Raw genomic sequence first — 21,370 nt, forward strand, 5'->3', positions numbered from 1 at the left:
AGAAGAGGTAATACTAAAAGTTTGTTTGTTGAATTTTTGATATATGGAATAGATTTTTGTTGGTGGTGTCTGGAGTGTGGATTTTCACGGATTTTTCGCAAACTTGAATGCTACCTCAGGAAAAAATTCATTAAAATTTTTCTAATCCGATTAGGAAAACAACAACAGACAAATTTTTTGATATAATGTTTGTGAACATGCATGCAAAAAAAACAATCAATTTCCATGAGTGATAAGTGCGGTATTCATTACGTAAGACATGTCAATAAAATCCAATATGGCGGCGTATCCATGGAAACGAAACTTTTTTCTCAAATTTGATTGCGGATTTTAAGACTCCTTACTGTGCTTGTTATATGTGTGAAATGTGGTAAAATTCGGTCCAGTAATAAGCGAGATAGCCTCCAGGTGTAGTAGCCCCCCCCCCCCCCCCCCCCCCCCTTTAATTAATGCACTGCGAGAGTCTGCTTATAATGCATAATATGCATGGGAACAGGATAGTAGGCCGTGCCAACGGTACACCACGGCTCTCTGAGGGAACGGTCCCTTGTGACAGGGACACTACTCTTATTTACCGGAAGTGGAGATTGTTTATCTTTTATTTCAACTCCTCTCCAACATCTTGACACCGTCAATAGCTTCTAGATCTAGTTGACGAATTGAAAAGGGTCGACTGACGGCTCTCAACAGAGCTCTGTCAAAGCACTACCTTGGACTTAAATGAAATATGTCTGACAAGAATGACGACGATGCCCCACCGTCCTCCCCAACAGCTGGCTCTGCTTCCACAGAGAATGCAGGAACAGACGGTAAATCGCCAACTTCGGTTGACAGTCCGTCTGTATCACCAGCTCCCGGAGCGACTGCGAGTACCAGCTCGAAGCTGAAATCAAACAGCTTGAAAGGTGAGTAAATAAACATAATGATTGCCTAGACTGGTTTCTCTTATTAGATGGTATTGCTCTATACTGTTATTTGGGGGGGGGGGAGGGGGGGGGGTGTCAGCAGAGACAGCCTACCTCTCACTCTGGACCACATCATATTAACTCTTATCCTGCGTCTGTGCCCAGATGCATATCTTATCAGCAACCGATTACGTCGGACGTGCCGGGCAGGCCGCCGGGGTCACTCAGTGTGTACTGTTGGTGTACAGCGCGCGCGCCGGGAAACGTGTGTTTTCGCCATGAATACCGCGGGAGTGTGTTAACTGATGATGAAAATAACGCTCTATCCTTCATCATAACTATGAATCATAGCTTTCTATTTATAAAGTGTTACAAACACATGAATAACCCCCTCTCACAAGCTAATAAGACATTACGAGTAGTTACGCCCATTTGAATATTCCATTTGAATAACCTTTCTGGACGCTCTTGTTGTTATGACTGACCTGAGGTTCGAAAAGGGATAATTTATGTCAATTTCCTAATGTTTTACACTCAAATTGTTCTTTGTACCTGCACAAGGGTATTCAAAACTATCAAACAAGCTCATTTTTTATCAGGTAGTATCATTTCATACAAAATCAAGCTCATTTGAAATATTTTGTACAGAAAAAAAAGGAAGTCTTGTTTCCTGACTATCCTTTCGAGCTCCTCATGTCTAAGTGGGTCAATTTCTTCTATAATTTCATTGGACGAACATCTAGAGCTATCAACTTGGCATGTTTTGAATGAGACGTATGCCTCGATTACGAACCAACGCAGGTGGTTCTAGAAGAAGGCCACAAACGCACACAAACTCAAGCAGACTGACGCACACACACTTGACCTGCGTGAATGGGGATCCGACTCGGGACCCGAATGACACGTAAGAGGATGCGCGCGGCGCGTGCGCTGAGCCAGGAAGCTACACTGACTCGGGACCAGAACACAGGCGAGGTGCCGAAATAGGCTTATCGGGCTACATAAACCCGGCTCCCGCAGGATGAGGGTTATAGATCTAGACTCTAGATCTAGATCTAGATCTACTACCCGACTTAACTAGAATCTAAACGTAGAACGACGCAAACTATTTTTAGGTAAGGCGGCCATCTTTTGTGATGTCAGGCCGGGATACCCCTACAATCACGTGACTACTTGATCTAGCAATGCCAATCGGGCTTATCCTCGAGGCAAAAATTTGGTCCCCGTTTACGGGCGATTTTGCGGACCCGGCTGAAGCGTAGGTGACTAACTTTGTCAACCTCGGTCTGCTCTATTTCCGAACCAATCCGAATGAAACTCAGCAACCAATCAGAAAATAGGGCAAACTAATGATATGTGGACGTTGAAGTTTGTATACATAAATTAACCTATACTTTTGGTGTCGGGAACACTTTCGTATCGTGTACACCGAAAACTATAAGGAGTTTGAATTTCAACGCCGAGATTGTAATAGATCTATCTATCCTCTATAGTGTGCTCAAATTTGAACGTTCTGTGTCAAGTAGTTGTTTAGACCCGATCATAAATGCACGACTACCCCCCTATCCAAAGCGGCTTCGCACGGAGACCGGCCATTTTCCCCTCACTCTTGTGGCAAATGTATGTTACCTACAAATCCCCGCATGACTATTCCGGGCCCGTTTATTAGTCACTTGAAATAGGGCAATGGCGAGCGCGCGCATCCGGTTGCATACCTGCCAACCCTACAGAAAAAATCGGTAGATCACCGACTTTAGGGTCAAACTACCGATCCACCGATTTTGAGATGAAGCCACCGACTTCGGGATTCAGCAGGGTGACTGCCAGGCCCCGAGAATTTGAGAAAGTTATCAAATATTTGAAAACCAAATCCGATAACGCCCGAAAGTTCATTTTTGCCGGTCGCGATTGTGATTCATTCGGCTCCCTCGAGAGTATGTTTCTTCACGCAGACAGGCGGCTATGGTGGCAAGCGGGTGTGATACCGACGTTTGATCGGGATAATCAAGATATACTTTCACTTTCGTTACCACCCAGAAATTTGCTGGCAGTAGTTTGATAACGCAACATTAATTTAAACAACATGCAGACTGTGCATGGCAAACGCTGTGTCGCCTTGAAAATAAATCAATATTTGTGCTGTGCTGTCACTAGTGAAAAAAAAAAGAAAAGAAAAGAAAGTTATAGTTATACAAGCGTCTTGTCGGGTTCGCCATTGTGACCGGTCAATGAACTTGCGCGTTCCATCACATTGTGAGCACGGGCACTTGTAGGGGTCACCAAAGTTCATTCAAAGTCTGAGCGCTGCGTAGTATAGGACTCTGGAATGGGGGAGGATTATTTTTTTTTAAGATACAGTCGGGGGAGGGGGGGGAGGTGAAGGCAACACCAGGGGACAAAAACTGAACTTGGAAGCAAATTTTAGTATTCTAAATTTTTGATTGCCTCTAGATCTAGAAAACTCTCTGCAAAACGCGTGTTGGTGCAGGTCTTGTGTGGACTCGGGATCCGTCATACTCTTTCCTTGTAAACTCTGCAAAGACAAAAGGCCATGGCTAGGCCTAAGTCATCCAAGGCCCACTTTTTCTTCATCTTTTCTTCTTTGCGTCTGTTTTTGTTTTTTTGTTTGGGGGGGGGGGGGTTGTTTTTTGGTTTCATTTGTGTGTGTGTTCGTGCAGGTATGAATAGGACAGGAACTGCACCAACTACTAATAGGGTAAATGCCTCTGGTAGTTTTCATATTAGTCAATTTTTTTTCTTAGTCATTTTTTAATTTGTTTGAAGTCGCAAACACAATCATGCATATTTGATGTGGGTCAAAATAAAATATTAATAAGGGTCCCAAATTAAGTATGCGACAAGAGGTAATATAGCCTACTACAGATTTTTTAGGTCAACTACAGATTTTTGGACAAAAATTTGCGTCCAACTACAGATTTTGGCACAGGCAATGTTGGCAGGTATGCGGTTGTTTTTCTCTCTATTCCCCTGTAACATCGCTATGGGGGTATTCCGAGGCGAGGTTATCTCGTCTCGAGGTGTTCGCGTCTCAACGGGAAAAAAGAATTTTTAATTGTACGGCATGCTAGATTGGATTAACTTATCTTTTACGGTTGGCATGGTCTAAAGTCATCATAAAAAGCTTTGCAATTATTTAGTCACGCTGCCGACATATATTCTTAAAGATCCCATGTTGTGATACGATGCTGTAAATAAAATGGACTCATCCCGACACCCCTTTTTCGCAAAATCATAATATGTTCACCACAATTTTAATTATAACAAAATAACTACGAAATTTAGTAAATCTGACTGCAGAAATGATTTCTACACTCAAAAACACATCGGGTAGCCAAGTTTCTCTCGAACACTCCGATTATTTACCGAGATATCGTCGATTTTCTTACAGAATCTGCGACTGCGTGGTCCACTTTTTAGGAGTATTTTCTTATATATGTGGGTCATCCATATTTTGCCGACCTTTACAACCCCATAACTTTTTTATTTATGAACCGATTCTCAAAATTCAAGAACTATAATTATTAGAATTGAAAATTCTGTCTTAGGTACCCAAAAAAAAGGGGGCAAAAGTGAAAATTTAAATTTTCATTAGCATTGCTACTTGATCTAAACATAGCCAACCGCATGGCACCAAAGATCGTGTGTACCTACCATGGCACGATGTTTGGTGCGATGTAGACGTACTGGTAATGTGATATGATGCAGTGCTCCGAGGTAAGATTGAAGAATACCGGACCAGCGGACTGACTTTGCCTGTGTCTCAACCTTAGGAATTCATAATTTTCCCGTTTTTAATATCTCTCAATGGAGATTCTCGGACCGGTAGATCTATTCATTAAAATTTTGTCGGGGGGGAGGCCCCCCTGAACCCCCTCCTCCACCCCAACCACCCGCCCCACCTACCCCACTTTCTCGCGCAATAATGTACGAGTGGTCCGGTATTCTTCAATCTTCCCGTGCTCCGATGATGCTGCTGCTTATCTCTTCTGCGCATTGTTAATCGGGCTCGGAGGGGGGGTAATCTCCGGGTGTCTTTACAACAATTTTAGCTCGCACTTTATTGTCTATGCGTTTCTTCTTCTTCTTCTTCTTCTTCTTCTTCTTCTTCTTCTTCTTCTTCTTCTTCTATCCCGTGGTTGGGGCAACCGTTGGGGCACCACTGCATTGGAAAACCAGCTCTCGCCATCTATTTTTGTCCTCTGCTCTCCTCAGATTGACACCCATCGTCTTTCCTGTCCACTCTTTAATGTTGTCCTCCCATCTCCTTCTCTGCCTTCCTCTCTTTCTCTTTCCTTGTACGGTTCCTTGCAGGATTGTTTTAGCAAGTCCTGTGGATCTTGTGACATGCCCATACCAATTTAGTTTTCGTCTTTTCACTGTGGTCAGTAGATCTTCATGTTGTCCCACTGCGTTGGTGATTCTCTTTCGTACTTCGGCATTTACTGTGTTTCAATTTCAAGCATCAAGCATTTTTACTGTTTTGAGCATCAACGATCTAATCGATCTTCCTTCCTCTGAACATGACTGACGTGCTGCAGTTAGCCGCAAATGTGAAATTTTAGCGTGCAAAACGCATCGATACAGATAATCAGTCAAGCCACTGACCCAACATGTCATTCCGATTCCATGCGGTATCTCCAATCTCTAAAGATTGTGTAGTATGTAGTGTAGTAGAAAATCTTTGGCTTTGGTATTAAATCTCAGCGGTCTTTTAAAGATAGTTTGTGGGTATCCCAGGATGTGATGACATCACATTACTAAAATAAGCTGCCAATCAGGCAGGTGCGTCGTTCTACTTTTAGCCGCATGTCTCGGGACTAACCTAATCCTAATCCATGATGAGCAAGACTTGGACTTGGTTTAGAGTTTAGAAGGTCAAGGAAGTGAGTACTGGTGGGAATAATTTTTTTTTAAATTCCCACCCAGGTCAGGTCACTTCTCATCTTTCCTATCTATCTAGATCTAGATTCTAGTTTTATAAGATGTAATACAGGCTGAAGGCCGACCTCTAAACCTGGGGGTGAGAATTAGACATAGGCTACATTGGCATATATCTAAGTATTCTAGTTAGTAGGCCTCTACAATTGTATGCTGGGTCTGGAAATATTGAGCACATTCAAACGAGAGTGCTAATGCTAAGGCCCATAAAGGCTAGGAAATATGTCTCTTTTAGTTTTTGAATGCTTTCTGTCTTGTCAAATCAATCTCATTCAAAACAAAGAAAAATGCCAAAAATATGAATGGAATTAATTGAAACTAAATGGTGCTCACAAGAACACACACCTTAGTAAAAAAAAAGGAGTAAAATATTTTTTAATCCCCTCAGGGAGGTTGGTATAAAGAGAAAATTTAATTCCCACCTGGGGTGGGAATAATGGCAGCCTTAGATCAATTGATCATTTGGTATTCTTTTACTTTCCCTGTCGTCTCACACAAATACCAGTTGTCCATTTTCTACTAAATATTGATTCGCTGAACCAGGGTTGCCAGTTTGGCCTCCTGGGCCAAATTCCAGAAAATTGGTCTCTTGAAGAATCGCTTGGCTCCAAAAATTTTGTTTGGCTTCCTGGCCTCCATTTGGTCTCCTTACTCCTAGCACTAGAAAGATAATTTGATAAAGCGTTTCAGGACTTTCCCTCTTTTTCCTTTCGTTACACATCACTTAATCAAATTAGAAATATAGATCATTAGTGGAAGCAAAATGCCAAAATTACCCGTGCTTAGCTAAGTAGACCAGTCGATTCACTACCGTTTGAAAAACCAAGTAGGCTCTATATATATATACTTACAGTACTGGTGGCTCGCCAGAGGCAAAGTATTGTACCACATGAACTCACTGGGAAGAGCTAAAAGCACATTTCACCTGCACAGAGTTTTCACAAAGTCGCCCTGATGCCCGATACAAAGCAAGATTGATTAAAGAAATGTTATGCGATGCCAACAACTACTTAAATACAGTAGTCTCCGCCTAAGATCCCACCGCTTACGATCCCGGTTCGCTTAAGATCCCGTTGTTTTAATAAAACAGAATTTTTACTATACAAAAGTCACCCCTAAGATCCCGCACTGATGGTCTACATTCGGCTAAGATCCCGCATTTCAGATCATAATTTGCGAAACAAAAACCCGGGCAGGCACAGCCGATCAACCAATTGTGAAAAGTTGAGATCAATAAACTGTCCGTTGCATCAAAGATCAGCCACTATCGTAAATGTGATCCCACACACGTTGTAAAACTCAATGAAGCGATACAATGTCTGCCCGAGACAGGATCACACCGGGGTGTGAACTGACCGACGCGTTTGTTTTCCCCACGCATCGCACTCACACCTGAGGTCTCCCCCTAAATTTGCATCACTCGCTGGGTGGGTAGGGCCTACACGTTCGCTCCAGGCGGGATCACATCATACCGTGAACTCTTCCCTGACCATTGCAGCAGTTGTCTTTACTCCCGAATTTGCGAGACAGACTGAATTTTAATTGGTGTGTTCACAACATAATGGTGTGTAACGACAAAGGCGTTTTTTTTTAGTTTGGGGGGGGGGGGACTCGGTCAGAGATATGGTAAAGAGGAGGGGCAACTGGATAAGCGTAGATCTTGAGACTCATGATAGGATAATAAGTGAAAATGGCACGCCTCGTCCCACTAGGCACCATGATAGGTCATCAAGGTTAACCACTCTTTGCTCGCCATACGCCATAAACCCACCAAGGGGGCACGTCAGTTCATTGTAGAGGGAAGGGAGACCATTTTACCGATTGTGAGCCTTAACATGGGTCACCATAGATTCTTCCCTGGGTTCGTCGGTTAAGATCCCGGTTCGCCTAAGATCCCGCATTTCCTTGCTCCCGAGCACCGGGATCTTAGACGGAGACTACTGTATTTTAAAAAATTTTTGCTACATCCCTTTTTCAAGAATTTTAGTGGGTGAACTCAGTTTTTCAAAAAACCAAAGAAGACCAACACAAACTTGCACGTGAACTTTTGTTGCACCAGTAAAAGTCTTCATGCACAACTCTTTTATTCAGACGGGAATGAGGAGTCTCTAGATGAAACTGACATTGGAGCAAAATTTCAACCAGTAACTAACTGCAAACATCACCCACAAGGACAACATTAAGCGAAGATGTAAGGGGGTGTTAGCTGAAGCTCTCAGACAGGTGAACAAACGAATTCCACCAGCAAGAGATGCTTTTAAAAACCTGAGTCTGCTGTCAATAAGTTGTGTCCTTTGCCAAATTTCCGAAGCAAAAATTTGTGAGTTGCCATTCCAACCCTTAGTATGAACACAGGTTCAGAGATGCCAACCAGTACGATTTTACGTATTTTAGTACGATTTTTTGCCGAAAATACGCGAATACGACTTTTCATGAAAAAATACACATCCTGGAATGCGAAAAATACAAGGTTCAGCTTGGGTGAGTAAACCTAATTATCTCAAGTCCCATCTTTTGTCAAAATAGTATCAGTGTCGCGGAACTGGAATATTTGAAAACCAAGTCCGATGTGGACTTGCCGGTCGCGATCGTGATGTTTGTATTCGTTCAGCTTTTCCCCGTCCGGAGAGTACGTTTCACTTTCACGCGAATAGGCAACTATGGCGGCAGACGAAAGAGTATGTGACACCAAGGCTCGGTCGGGAAAATCAAGATCAACTTTCGCTTTCGTCACCACAGAAAAGTTTCCCAGCAGTTGTCTGATGACGCAACATTTGTGACATGCAGGTTGTGCTGTTTAAACGCAATGTCGCCATACAAATAAAATGTAATAAATGCTCGGACTCGTCGCTGTGCTGTCACTTGTGGGAAAAAAAAAAGAAAAGAAAATACAAGCGTCGTCCGATTTTTAGATTGTCTGGCGCGCCACCGTGACCGGTCACTGAACCTGCACGCATTCGCATCATAAATAAATGCGGCATCATGTGAGTAAAGACTGTCTTTGGTGGGAGTAACGGCGTTGCGAAGTATATGACTACGGAATAGGGGAGGAGATTATTGATTTTTTGGGGGGTTTAAGATACTATCCGGGGGTTAAGGCAACACCAGAGGACAAAAACTTGGAAGCACATTTCAGAATTTTGATTAGAGCTTTTTGCAAAGCGCGCGTTGGTGCAGGCCGTGTGCGGAATCAGGACCCCTCATACTTTGCAAGTCTGTGTTATTGAAATAAAGTGTGCGCGTTTCATTTTTACTATCAGGTACTGTTCTAATGTGGTTTAAATCATATCAAGACAATAGATTTATGTAAGTCAAAATTGGCAATGATGTGTCAGATAGGTTACCTCTAAAGTACGGAGTTCCCCAGGGTTCGGTCCTTGGTCCTGTCATCTTTACAATGTACACGCAAAGTCTGTCATCAATAATTTCTTTATATGCCCTCAATTACCATCTTTATGCAGACGATACACAGCTGTATGGATTCACTACAACTGACAATGTACACAATCTCATAGATAGAATCGCCAGATGTATCAATGATATAAGAAAATGGATGTTCAAGAACAAATTAAATTTAAATGAGGATAAGACCGAAATATTATTTCTTCGTAGCAGCGCATGCAATGAAATCGACAATATCAGAATAAACATCAATGGCCACGAAATATCAGCCCAAACTAAAATTAAAAATTTAGGTGTGGTGCTAGATCAAGATATGTCAATGAAATACCATGTATCCAATCTTTGTAAAAATCTATATCTCCAGCTGAAGAAAATAGGGAGCATTAGAAAATATCTATCTGTTGGTGTCACCAAAACTTTAATAACATCACTTATATTGTCAAGGATTGATTATTGCAATTCCTTACTGGCTGGTGTACCTGATGAACAGTTACAACAACTACAAAGAGTACAAAATATTGCTGCCAAAATAATTACTAAAAAAACTAAAGCATGATCGTGTGACTCCTATTTTAAAAGCATTACACTGGCTCCCAGTGAAAGAGCGTATCATATATAAAATCTGTTTAACTTGCTACAAGTGCTTAAATGATTTTTCACCGGACTATCTAAAACAGCTTTTAACACCCTATGTGCCTCCTAGAACGCTCAGATCATCAAGTAACAAAACAACCCTTGTTAAGCCTAAAATAAATTACAAATCATATGGCCAATGCTCTTTTTCATATTTTGCCCCACTTGTTTGGAATAGGCTTCCAAAAACTATCAGAGAAGCAGAAAATCTAGAAATTTTTAAGAAGAAACTAAAAGCACTTCTATTTTCATCATATTTCGATTAGACAGAATCCATCCAAGCTGTAGATCGTTGTGAGTTTGTATGTGCATAATATGTACGTATGTGTGTATGTATGTGTGTGTGGTGCGTGCGTGAGTGAATATGTGTTTGCACGAGTATGACAATGACAATGACAATGACAATGACAATCTTTATTCATCTCGCGGGGAGAAATTTGTCTTGGTCGTTAACAATGGCAGTAGACGTTACAAAGGTTAGACTTAAAGGTGCACTCACGCAAACGCACAACAAGACAGGACATTATGCCAAGTAAATACATGTCTCACGGGCTGGGACAACCCGCTCCGTAACACATTCATTCTCTCTCTCTCTCTCTCTCTCTCTCTCTCTCTCTCTCTCTCTCTCTCTCTCTCTCTCTCTCTCTCTCTCTCTCTCTCTCTCTCTCTCTCTCTCTCTCTCTCTCTCTCTCTCTCTCTCTCTGTGTTTCATTTGTAGCACTGTGTATTCAGTAACTATATCTGTCTGTTCTTGCTTTTTTGGAAATGTATCGTTTACTGCGGGTCGATAGTTGAAATTCCGATGTCAGTGGGTGGCTATGGTCACTAAGCATTATTTCCGCCTTTTTTAGAACGTTTGTCTTGTGCAGATATTCAAAGTTACTTAGGTCTCTACCAATTGTTTTTGATGCCTTTTTTATCAACTTATTTAGTTTTATAATGTGCTGCATTCCCAGATTGCTATCATAACAAGTGATTCCAAAATTTATCAAAGTTTCTATTGTGGTGGTGTAGAAAATCTGAAGGATGGATGGATTCAGATTGAAAGACTTTAGTTTCCTCAGAAAGTACAGCCTCTGATTTACTTTTTTAACGATATTGTTTACGTGGTTTTGCCATGTAAATTTGTTGTCTATTGTAAGGCCAAGATATTTGTATGAATCCGTGATTTCAATAGTTTCTTGTTCAATTACGAGTGGTGGGATTGTTGGTTTTTCTCTTCTAAAATCAAAAATCATTTCCTTTGTTTTTGAGAGGTTCACTTTTAGAAAATTTGAGTTGCACCATTTTAAAAACCTACATATTTCTTCGAAATACTCTTTTTCATCAAGGTTTATTAATCCAATAATAGCGGAGTCATCTGCAAACTTAATTAAGCGTGTTGTTTTATATATACTTCTATGATCGTTGGTATATATAGTATACAAAACTGGTGACAAAACACACCCCTGAGGACCGCCGGTGTTACAACTATGTACCTTTAAAATTGATTTGTAAATCCATAATATGTAGGCCTATCATGTTAAGCGCATAGAGCATTGCATAAGTGGATATGCGCTATATAAATGCAATCCATTATTATTATTATTATTGGATGGGTGATAGTAAATTATACCTACAGTGTATATTGTAGCTCTCTGTTCAAGACTGGCAGATTTTCAGTGTCACTGCATCTTGCCCTACCACAGTTGTTACAACTCTCACAGTGCATGGGTCTCCTTGAGCCATTCAAGTTATTGCTTTTCTCTGAGTTTGAGCAATAATTTGAGTCTGTCAGTTCATAATATGAATCATGACACCCAGACTGGTTCTTGATAGTCGAATTTCTTGTTCTAGGCCCTTCCGAACTCTCAAAGCAGGATTTATTTTTTATATAATAATGAGAGGAAAATATTATATAATAGACTGAAATACTTAAGTCAAACAAGACCCCAGTACGACACTGAACACTGACATGTTGTTGACTGGATACATGTATATTGTACACGTGTGTGCTCCCTTTTTGGAGCTGGTGAGCTAGTAATTTTTTTTCAGGAAATATTGCTGGACACCCTGAATATCTTACTATTACTGGTTGGTCGGTGGGTCGTGGAGAATACACATTTTCCCCTGAAAATACACATTTTCATATTTCTCAATACTCATTTCGGTTTTCTGTGGTTGGCATCTGTGCAGGTTGAACTGCAAGTTCGAAAAGTAAACTTTGTTAACTGGCAAGAGGAAAAACCTTTCAAGCATACAGGAATTCCAGATGATGCTAAGCTGTTTTGGTTTGGAGTTTTAGAACATACATCATTCACAGACATTTTCATTTATGCTCTGAAGCACCTCACAGCTCCCGTCACTAATTGCTGTTGTAGAAAGAATAATTATTTTCCTTGATGGTGACTGCTATTAAAACAAAGCCTAGAAATAGAATGCAGATAGGCCTACTTGATGCAATAATAAGAATTCGATTCAATCTTGTTTTGAAATTGAAAGGAAAACACTGCCATTACTTTTCTGCTACTCCTGCGATGATTTCTGCACGCACTAGTAAGAATTTATCTACAAGCCGTTAGGGCTTCATCCGCTGCGTCTGCACTTGCAGCTGCCACACCACAAGAAGATAACACTGCTGATGTTGATGCAGTTTTGCTGTTTGATATCTAGAAATTACTCCAGATTTCATGAGCATAGTGCTTTGTAAATAGAACTTGTAATATTATATATATGTGAGGCATCATGATGAAATCAGGCTCTCGTCAATTTTTGGGCACATCGAGTTATTGGTATCATCTTAAAGCTCGTTCACTAGTCTTTATTTGGATGGAAAAAATATCCGTTTATCTTGAATACAAGTCGAGATATTTGCGAAAAAAGAAGGTGGGGGTCACTTGTTTTCAGAGGTAAAATTAGTGAGAAAATGGCCGCCAAAGATTACTTATTTCCTTACCTTAAGAGTCTGTGGTAACAGAAAATTTACCTCTTTGTTCCTTTAATCAACGCTTTTCATAAAAAATCCACACAGAAATGAGTTCTTTAATGGGCATGAAAGGCGTCGAGCCAAAAAACAAAAATTTAATAAAAATTCACAAACCTGCGGAAAAATGCAAGTTTCTTCACTTTGATTATTTTGACGAGAGCCTGATTCCACCACGCTGCCTCACATATATATATGTAGGCTTATCTGTTGTTAAATTGTTCTCATGAACTAAAATTTTGAGTTCACCACTACATGCAAATTATTGTGCTTGAAGACGTTGGTCTTCAATCAGTTTTTGGTTGTTGTTGTTGTTGTTATCGATCCAGCAACATCTGGGCTCTTGCCCTTCTGTCCAATGCCATGTAGTGATAAGTGCAGGTTTGCTGCAGTTGCTGTAATGTTCCATAGAGTGTGTTGTCGAAGTTAGGTCTCGGAGGGAGAAGGGTAGCTCTGATGTCATTTAGGGCTGTACAGTGGAAAAGGTGATGTTCCACTGTCTCATATGCATAGTCACACAAAGGACACATTGGGGGAAGTTCTGGTATTATTCTGTTCAAGTGAAAGTTGAGCTGTATATGTTCTGTTCGTAGGCGGAGGATCGTGGTCTGTTTCTTTCTCTGAAGGTGGTTGATATGGTCATTTCGTTTTGTTGTAGTCATATGTTTGAAAACTGCTCTGCCTGTCTTTCCCAAGGCCCATGTGTTCATCCAATCTTGTTTGCTGTTGCTTTTAATGATTTGTTTTGCAGTGTTGTATGAAGTTGGAATTTTGGGTTGTTCCTGTCTAGATCCCCTTTTGGCGAGTGTGTCTGCTCTGTCATTTCTAGGTATGTTTGAGTGTCTGGGAATCCACTGCATCACCAGGTTGACGCCACAGAATGTTATCAGATGATGGGAGCCAAACAGTATACGTGTCAAGTCTTCGTTTAGATGGTGGTCATTTTCTATTGCTTGCAAGACTGATAGTGAGTCAGTGAAGATCACTATACTCTGTGTTTTGTTTGGATGAGTGTCAAAAACTGTGCGGAGATGGTACAGTGCTGTTTCAATTGCTATCATTTCTGCGTCGTAGTTGTTACATTTCTCAGGCTGCAGAGATCTCATTGGAACTTCCATCTGGGTATTGTATTAGTATTCCATATCCGGCTTTGGTTGTGCCTTTGAATGCTGAGCCATCTGTATAGACATGTATCCAGTCATCTGAATAACTGTCGATTGTTTGATGTGATGCAAGCATCAACTTCACTGGGTCTGAAGATTTTGTGCTATTGTCTCTGAGAGAAGTTTTAAGGATTGGTTTTTCCATAGAAATGTGGGGAGGGATGCTTTGCTTGACTCTTTTGGTTTCTCTTCTGTTTTGTGGTAGATGGTGGCTCTCCATTAGTTCTGTGATGCAATGCATGACTGGTTTTTGTTGAAGTCGTTTCTTTGGTTTCCATGTTTCTACTAATTTCCTGTTTGGATGGTTGGGGCACATTCTTTTGGTTCTTTCATGAAGCTCCAAAACTGCTTTATCTCTGCGTATTCCCAGGGGTTCAACATTTGATAGAATTTCACATGCGGCAGTAGGTGTAGATCTCATGCCACCATTTATGAAACGTGTTTGGTAAATGTAAGGTTAAGAGCAAAAGACTGTACAAGAGGACTGAGGAAGATAACAGAAAGGAAAGCAGGACAATATAACTTACCTATAAGTTCTAACGGGATAATTAGCATCTTTATAACCCTTGACCTTGAAAATTGGCCCCCTAACTTGTATTTATTTAGCCTCCATTTTGGCCTCCAACCTGAAAACTTTGGCCTCTTCTTGGTTTTTTTATCTGGCAACCCTGTGCTGAACACTAATATCAACTTCATTTTTGTCTCAAATTAATAGTTTTTGAAATATTTGATTGTTCTTAATTGAGCTATATCACACTATGCCTAACCACGTAGTAATTTGTGCGCTTTGGACCAATCGGGGAGTTTCAGAGGGGCCTGCCCCAGTGGGGTTAAAAAAAATCTGGGGGGTTACAGTTTTAACCCATAATTTGATATTTTGCATTTAGGTTTGAAATTTTCTTTGAAAATAATTGATTTGAGACAGTTGTGGTGGCTTTATGTGTGATCTGCAGCAAACAATACTGCAGTTTGACCCCCGAAGCAGTGCATCTGTGTACGGGAGTGAAAGTAAAAATTTGGGGATCATTTTTTAGCTTGAAACTGAAATTTTTATGACCAGGTGGAGGACACAGGGCATGCAAAATATGAATTTAGGCCTTTTACAACTGTACAGTTGAGTACGAATACCTTGATTTGAACATGCTGAGTATTGAAGAGTGGAAGAAGGACAGAAAGATGTAGCCTAGACTCTAAATTAGGCCGTAAAAAAATTGCAACAAATATAAAAGTGACACGGTTTTACTATTAACATATTAACATTAGCTTTTGAAATCGAGGAGGAAATTGATTTAAAATGCATTAAAGGTTGTCAAAATAGCAAAGCTTATACTTATATATTACAACCAAATCGGTTAGTCGTACTTACTTTGGCACGAAATTTTTTACATATCCATTTACGAAGATACCTGAAAATGAGGTACTCATCATTGGTATCTGTGCTTTTATGTCAACAGTAATGATTCATGTAAAAAGTTATGCGTTTTCTCCAAAACACCCTCAGTCGGAGCTTTTCAGTGGATGTTTAAACTGTGTAATTTCCCTCTAGAGAATTTCCCCTTTTGAAATTGACATAAAATAATGTGTGAATGGTATTCTAGCAGTTGTAACATAAAAAGAACAACTAGAAGTGACTAAAGGACACCAAGTACACATTTCCTGTCATCGATCTTACATAAAAGTACAAAATCTTTTACAAAATAGAAAGACTAGTCACAGTCCAGGCAGCAGCAGGGTGAAATGCAAGCTTCAATTAAGTCTCCAAGAGTTCCAATTTAGCACTCACTGATTTTTTTGTGGTCTGAAAAGAAAACTTTGCTGTCAAAGTCATAAGCCTATCATGTCATTCACGTATGAACTGAGACCAAAAGTCAGGACGCAATAAAGAAAGGACGAATTGACAGCGACTATTCTCTGTTGTTTTTATTCTGTTGCAACTTCAAAATTTATAAGCAGCCGCTATGTTCTGTTATATTAGACGTTGAATCTTTTTTAAAAAGTAAGGACATCATTGAGACCTCAAGATGCTCTAAAGATAGATGCTGGTCATTACATTGTATCTTGTTTGAAAGCAAATGAATATGAGCAGATCAATATTCAAGATCTGATGACCATTTTGGAAGACCGTCTGCTTGAGGTGAATGGCGCAGTATATTTAAATTTATGGACCACAGTACCTGGAAACAAAACAACTGATGGGGTGCAAGGGAAAGCATTTAACGTTATAGCAGAATTTGATGGGGAGCAGGTGTTATTACATTTAGATAATTGGCTTCTTCAGTTGTACTAATACAAGAATTTTATGAAACACCAAACAGCATTAATGATGCCTGGCAGAAGCAAATTGTCAAGGCAGCTCGTCAATTGATCAAAAATCTACATTTGAAAAAGAAGTCTATCCATCAGTGAATCTAATTTTATATGTTTATATTATGGAAAAGAACATGCGCTTACTTGGTGGCCTCTTGGTGCTGCTCCTTGAAACTGTCAATACGTGCGACAATATACATCTGAAAATAGCTGCCAGCTGACCGAGATCTATGATTGCTCCCTTACAAGTAGAAATTTGTGTCTTTTTCATCGCCACTTCTCCTCCAGGCTTCTTCTGAACTTGCTGAACGCACTGGGACTTTGCTCCCCATTCGCAGAGGTTCAGAGATTTAAATTCAATGCTGCTGTCCCCCCACCCCCTCCTCCATCATTCACGTTCAAATAAACACACACACACACACACACAAACTCAAACTTAATTCTCACACCATGTGTAGACTAGTGTCGTTTTCTGGTTATGATGAGAAATAAACTTACCACGTAATGTATGAGAGGCAAGCTGACAACAACTTGAGTGTATGTGTTTGACCTGGTTTATTTTCTTACCCAGGGAATTTGATGAGACCATAGCTCTTGAAATGTATTTTTGCAACATTTTTTTTAATGCTCCAGTATTGTGGTACATTACAGATATAACAACATTACAGATATAACAAATAGAGCTAGATATTAGATGTAAGTTTTTTGACAGGCTGAGTTTTTAGTTTATTGCTCTCCCACTTTGTATTAGAAAGAAACTGTTGACACTTTATTGCATTCTTTAAGTTCATTAGATGATTTTCTTTTTCTTTTTTTTTTCCCCCTGTCATTATTGTTGTTTACAGAAAGCATTCTAAAATATTACAAAAGTAAGCAGTGTATCACATGCATGGAAACTTTATTTCAACAAAATAGAAGAAAACATTTTTTTCTCCTATGAAAATGGGAGTTCACATTGAACTGTGGCAAGCAGTCTAAGGGTCTTTGTGCTTCTTTTTGCCAGTTGACATCCTGTTGAAACCAGCAGGCGATGCCCCCATTATGAAGAAGAAGAAATGGACTGTTGATAGGACAAAGAAGATATCTTGGGTATCTGATTTCATCAAAAAGTACATCAAAAGTGAAGCATCAGAATCGTTGGTTAGTATTTCTGAGATGTCTGTTTGTCGTGTCACTTTGATTGTTTTTACAATTATTTCAAAAGTGAATCAAAGTATTTTGACTGATTTTTTTAAGGTTTTATTTACCGTTTCTGCTATCTGCAGAGCAAAACTTTCATGTTTACTTTGTTGCAGATCATAATAATATTATGCACAATGAAATAAACCCCCTTGTGCATTAATTCATTACCATGGACAGGCGACATTCTGAAGCCTGCACATCTCGTTCTTTATGGCCATGAGCTGCATTTTTCACTGCTGAAAAATTCTTAATCTCTTTCACTTGAGATTCTTCAAACTCATACAAACCACTGTTTTATCCTCAGACTACTTTTTTTTTTCTTTTAACTATGTGATAGGAAGATCTCTTCCCTGTTGTTGTTTTTTAATGTACAGTAGACTATGGATGAGTTGATGTGGCTGGGGGAGTGCAAAAAAAGATCAACTCATCCACCTTAACAGTTGGGACCACAAAATCAAGGGATATAAAATATAACGTCCTTTCCCTTGCTCTTTTAGAACAATAAAAATGATTGTGACTGGAAAGGTTTACTGATCAATATTTATTCACTTCATTAATCGCCAACTGCTTACGCATGCGTGTGGTTAATGATTATTCTCATCTATAATGTGCAACACTGATAAGAAGTTGAAGGATCACTCCATCCAAGTGCCCACCAACCTCTTGCGCAGGATCAAAGTAATCTTCAATAGGCTAACCCACGCAAAACATTTTAGTTCACTGTTGAAATGTTTTTTGTTTTCAAGTCATCCTATGAGCCAGTGTTCAATATTTCCTTTTTCAGTTTTTGTACGTGAATCAAGCTTTTGCCCCTTCACCAGACACAGATATTGGATCGATATTTGATGTAAGTATTCTTCTCATATGTTCTGTGAAGAATGAAGCACAGTCTATGTTAATATTTTTGTAATAACACAGTACTGTCCCACCACAACAGACAATAGTGAATTGGCGGATATTTTTTTGTGTCCTGTGATGGTGATGCGTGTGGTTAATGAGGTCAGAGTTGATCAGAAAATGGTAGTTGCCAAGAGCGCAAAGAAACTATCCATGTTCTATACCTTGTGTCATCCTGTGCATCTTCTAGAGTTGCATATGACTTTATTGTTCCTCCTTTTCCTTCATTTTGTGACTTCCTTCTTCTTTTGCTATCCGTTCTCAGGTTCCAAAGATGATCACTGTTGAAGTTAAATTCCTCATGCAGGTTATTTGCATCTTAGTAGTTGTAACAAATTTTTTGCTCCTTCCATTTTATAGTTCTTCCACATAGGTGTTTTTTTTCATATTAACCCTTTAGTTGCCAGGGAGTATGCGTTCCTACTGTCAGTACTAATTTTCAGCTGACCTCGTTACCCAGGACAGCAGCCTAATGTCTCAGTGTGAATGGACGCACGGTCTAGATCTAGTACACTCGTGACATATTTCAGACGCACACTTTTATCACTTTATTTGCCTTTTTAAAGTCATTTCGATGTTTACATTTTATGAGAGCACGCAGCAACCTTCAAGTGTAGATCTATGTTTAACGATTGCTTGCAAGCCTAGCAGTAAAGAAATACTAGCAAATTTGGTAGAGATATGTGCGTCTTTTATTCCCGAATACAAATCTATGCAGCGCTTGTGGCTAAGACTCCGTACAGAAGAATTAGAGCCAGGGTATTTGCATGACGTACAAGTAACGTCATAGTCATATAGGCAACCAGGAGCAGCAAATTTTGCCAACTTCTGTGACTTACATGGTACTGCACAGCGCTAAAAATTACACTTTTTCATGACGTACCAGGTTTCATGACTCATACCAGGTACATCATGAGGCAACTAAGGGGTTAATCCTAGTATCTTTCTAAGGTATTTTGCGTCAAAACTGTTCAGTTTTTACTTTTGATGTGACGAGAATGTCCATGTCTCTCTCACGTGCTGCAGTGTGCTCGGAATGCATGTTTTTATGCACGTTCAACTTGGCCCTGATATTGAGATTTCTACTTCACCAAACTTTTTTTGATAGCTTGCTGATGGTGGTGGAAGATTTGCCAGTTCTGATATTTAAATGTGTAGATATTTGAGATAGTCTAAATATTTTATAGAACTAGTGGGAAACATTTTATCAAGACTTGTTTGTACTAATGAATTGAGGTGACTGTGACAAGATGACAATAATTTAACATTGACAGAATCTGTGAGAGAAAAATGTTTATTTTGAAATCCCGGCTTCCTTAACAAATGGCTTACAGCTGTTGGAAAGGTTGAGGGTCATGGTCATGTGATTCAGTGGGAAAATTAGCCATATATTTTACTGTCAGTTAGGCAATCAGTTAAAGAACCTCCACCTTAGGTCAAATGTGGGAATGCTGAAGTGTGATGAAATCAGGTGCTCGTCATTTTTTGAGCATATGGAGTTATTGCTATCTTATTAATGCTTGTTCATTTTTTTTTTTAACATGGTGTTAAAAATCTTGTACAGAAGTGGTGATAGGAGCAATCAAAGAATGTGGGGTTGCCTGCTGTTACAGACTGAGAAAATGGTTGTCAAAGTTTGGTGATGTCTAAAGCTAAAAAAACTCTTACTCGTTCTTCAAAATTTCATATTTTTGGGCTTCAGGAAACATTTTTTAACAAAATCCCCATTGAAATGGGTGATTTTCTATGGAAGAGGAAGGTTTCTGCGAAAAAAAAAAAAAACCAACAAACAAATTGCCCAACATTGGAGAAAAATACTGATTTCTCCATTCCCTAAATTTTGACGAGTGCCTGTTTCTACCCCGATGACCAACATATGGTGACAACACACTTAATAATGATTTTCTTTAGTACAAATATTCAGGAATAAGCATGATATTCAGGAATAAGCATGTTCATAACAATCTCTAAGGTCCCTGCGAAATAATCAGCTCATTTTTGTTTTGTTTCTGATTTTCTTATTTATCTGACATGTTTTCTTTTTTGTTGTTTTTATTTTGTGTTGACTTTAATGAAAAAAAAAACCAGGGGTACCATCTGTTTTGGTAGAATCCAAATTCATTTTATCGAAGTTTCATTATACATGCCTGTGTGTCTAGATCTAGATCTATGTGTCAGAAAAAAAGAGATAATGTTTGTAGGTTTTTATCTTCAGTGTATTAATTATTTTTAATCAGAAGTGTACACATTATCATTTTTCAGAATCCGCAAGACTTTTTTTGGGTTGCTGAAAATTCACTTCTTCTTATCTTATTGTGTCTCATTACAATGTTTTTCAATGACACATTGTATTTTGTCTTTTGCAGTGCTTTGGCAGTGATGGAAAACTTGTGCTCCACTACTGCCGTACTCAGGCCTGGGGGTAATTGTCGGTCATCTTCCTTTTTCTCTTTCACCTTCCGTTGTCCTGGTGCTTCTGTAACGGACGAGCATGAACCTGTGGACATTCCAAGATTCTGTGGATCCAACTGTCAAAGTTTGTTCATGGTCAAGCAGAATCCTGCAACCTGATGCGTGATCCTAATACTCTTACTGCTCCCAAATAATTTTGAAAATAATTTTCCAAATGATTTAAATAAAAACCTTAATCAATTTGAAAATCATTTTCAGAATATTGAGATTGATATAATAATTTTGAAAGTAAACAATCTAATTATTGAAGATAATGAAGAAAATAAATTGCCAAATAGTAAATTACCAAATTAGAGGAGATAATCACTCTGCTGTCATAATTCTGGCTTATTAGGTTCTTCGGCTAAAAATCTGGGATCATATATGTGTCATAGTGTGGTGGAATTGGGCGCTTCAAAATAATGAAATCAGAGAAACTGACATTTTTCCACCTGTTGGTTAATTTTTATGGATTTTTAAAATTGTTGGCTCTATAACTTTATACATTT

The 21,370-nt window shown here is 39.4% G+C and overlaps 1 protein-coding gene across 1 annotated transcript; it reads left to right on the forward strand.

Moving 5' to 3' along the window:
* Window positions 1–547: 547 nt before the first annotated feature.
* LOC101847475 (ubiquitin-like protein ATG12) lies at window positions 548–21,136 on the forward strand. The gene is made up of 4 exons (XM_005092436.3): window positions 548–905; window positions 17,335–17,471; window positions 18,298–18,360; window positions 20,777–21,136. The coding sequence occupies exons 1-4, from the start codon at window positions 728–730 to the stop codon at window positions 20,834–20,836; spliced, it is 438 nt and encodes a 145-aa protein (XP_005092493.1). The 5' UTR covers window positions 548–727; the 3' UTR covers window positions 20,837–21,136.
* The last annotated feature ends 234 nt before the right edge of the window (window positions 21,137–21,370 follow it).

This window comes from Aplysia californica, unplaced genomic scaffold (genome assembly GCF_000002075.1).
Source record: "Aplysia californica isolate F4 #8 unplaced genomic scaffold, AplCal3.0 scaffold00046, whole genome shotgun sequence".
Taxonomy (NCBI): domain Eukaryota; kingdom Metazoa; phylum Mollusca; class Gastropoda; order Aplysiida; family Aplysiidae; genus Aplysia; species Aplysia californica.

Excerpts from the sequence above, each read along its gene's own strand:
- LOC101847475 (XM_005092436.3), top strand. The coding sequence starts at position 728 with ATGTCTGACAAGAATGACGACGATGCCCCACCGTCCTCCCCAACAGCT. Across the intron at positions 906-17,334 it reads GAAATCAAACAGCTTGAAAG|TTGACATCCTGTTGAAACCA; the intron begins GTGAGTAAATAA and ends TCTTTTTGCCAG. Across the intron at positions 17,472-18,297 it reads GTGAAGCATCAGAATCGTTG|TTTTTGTACGTGAATCAAGC; the intron begins GTTAGTATTTCT and ends TTCCTTTTTCAG.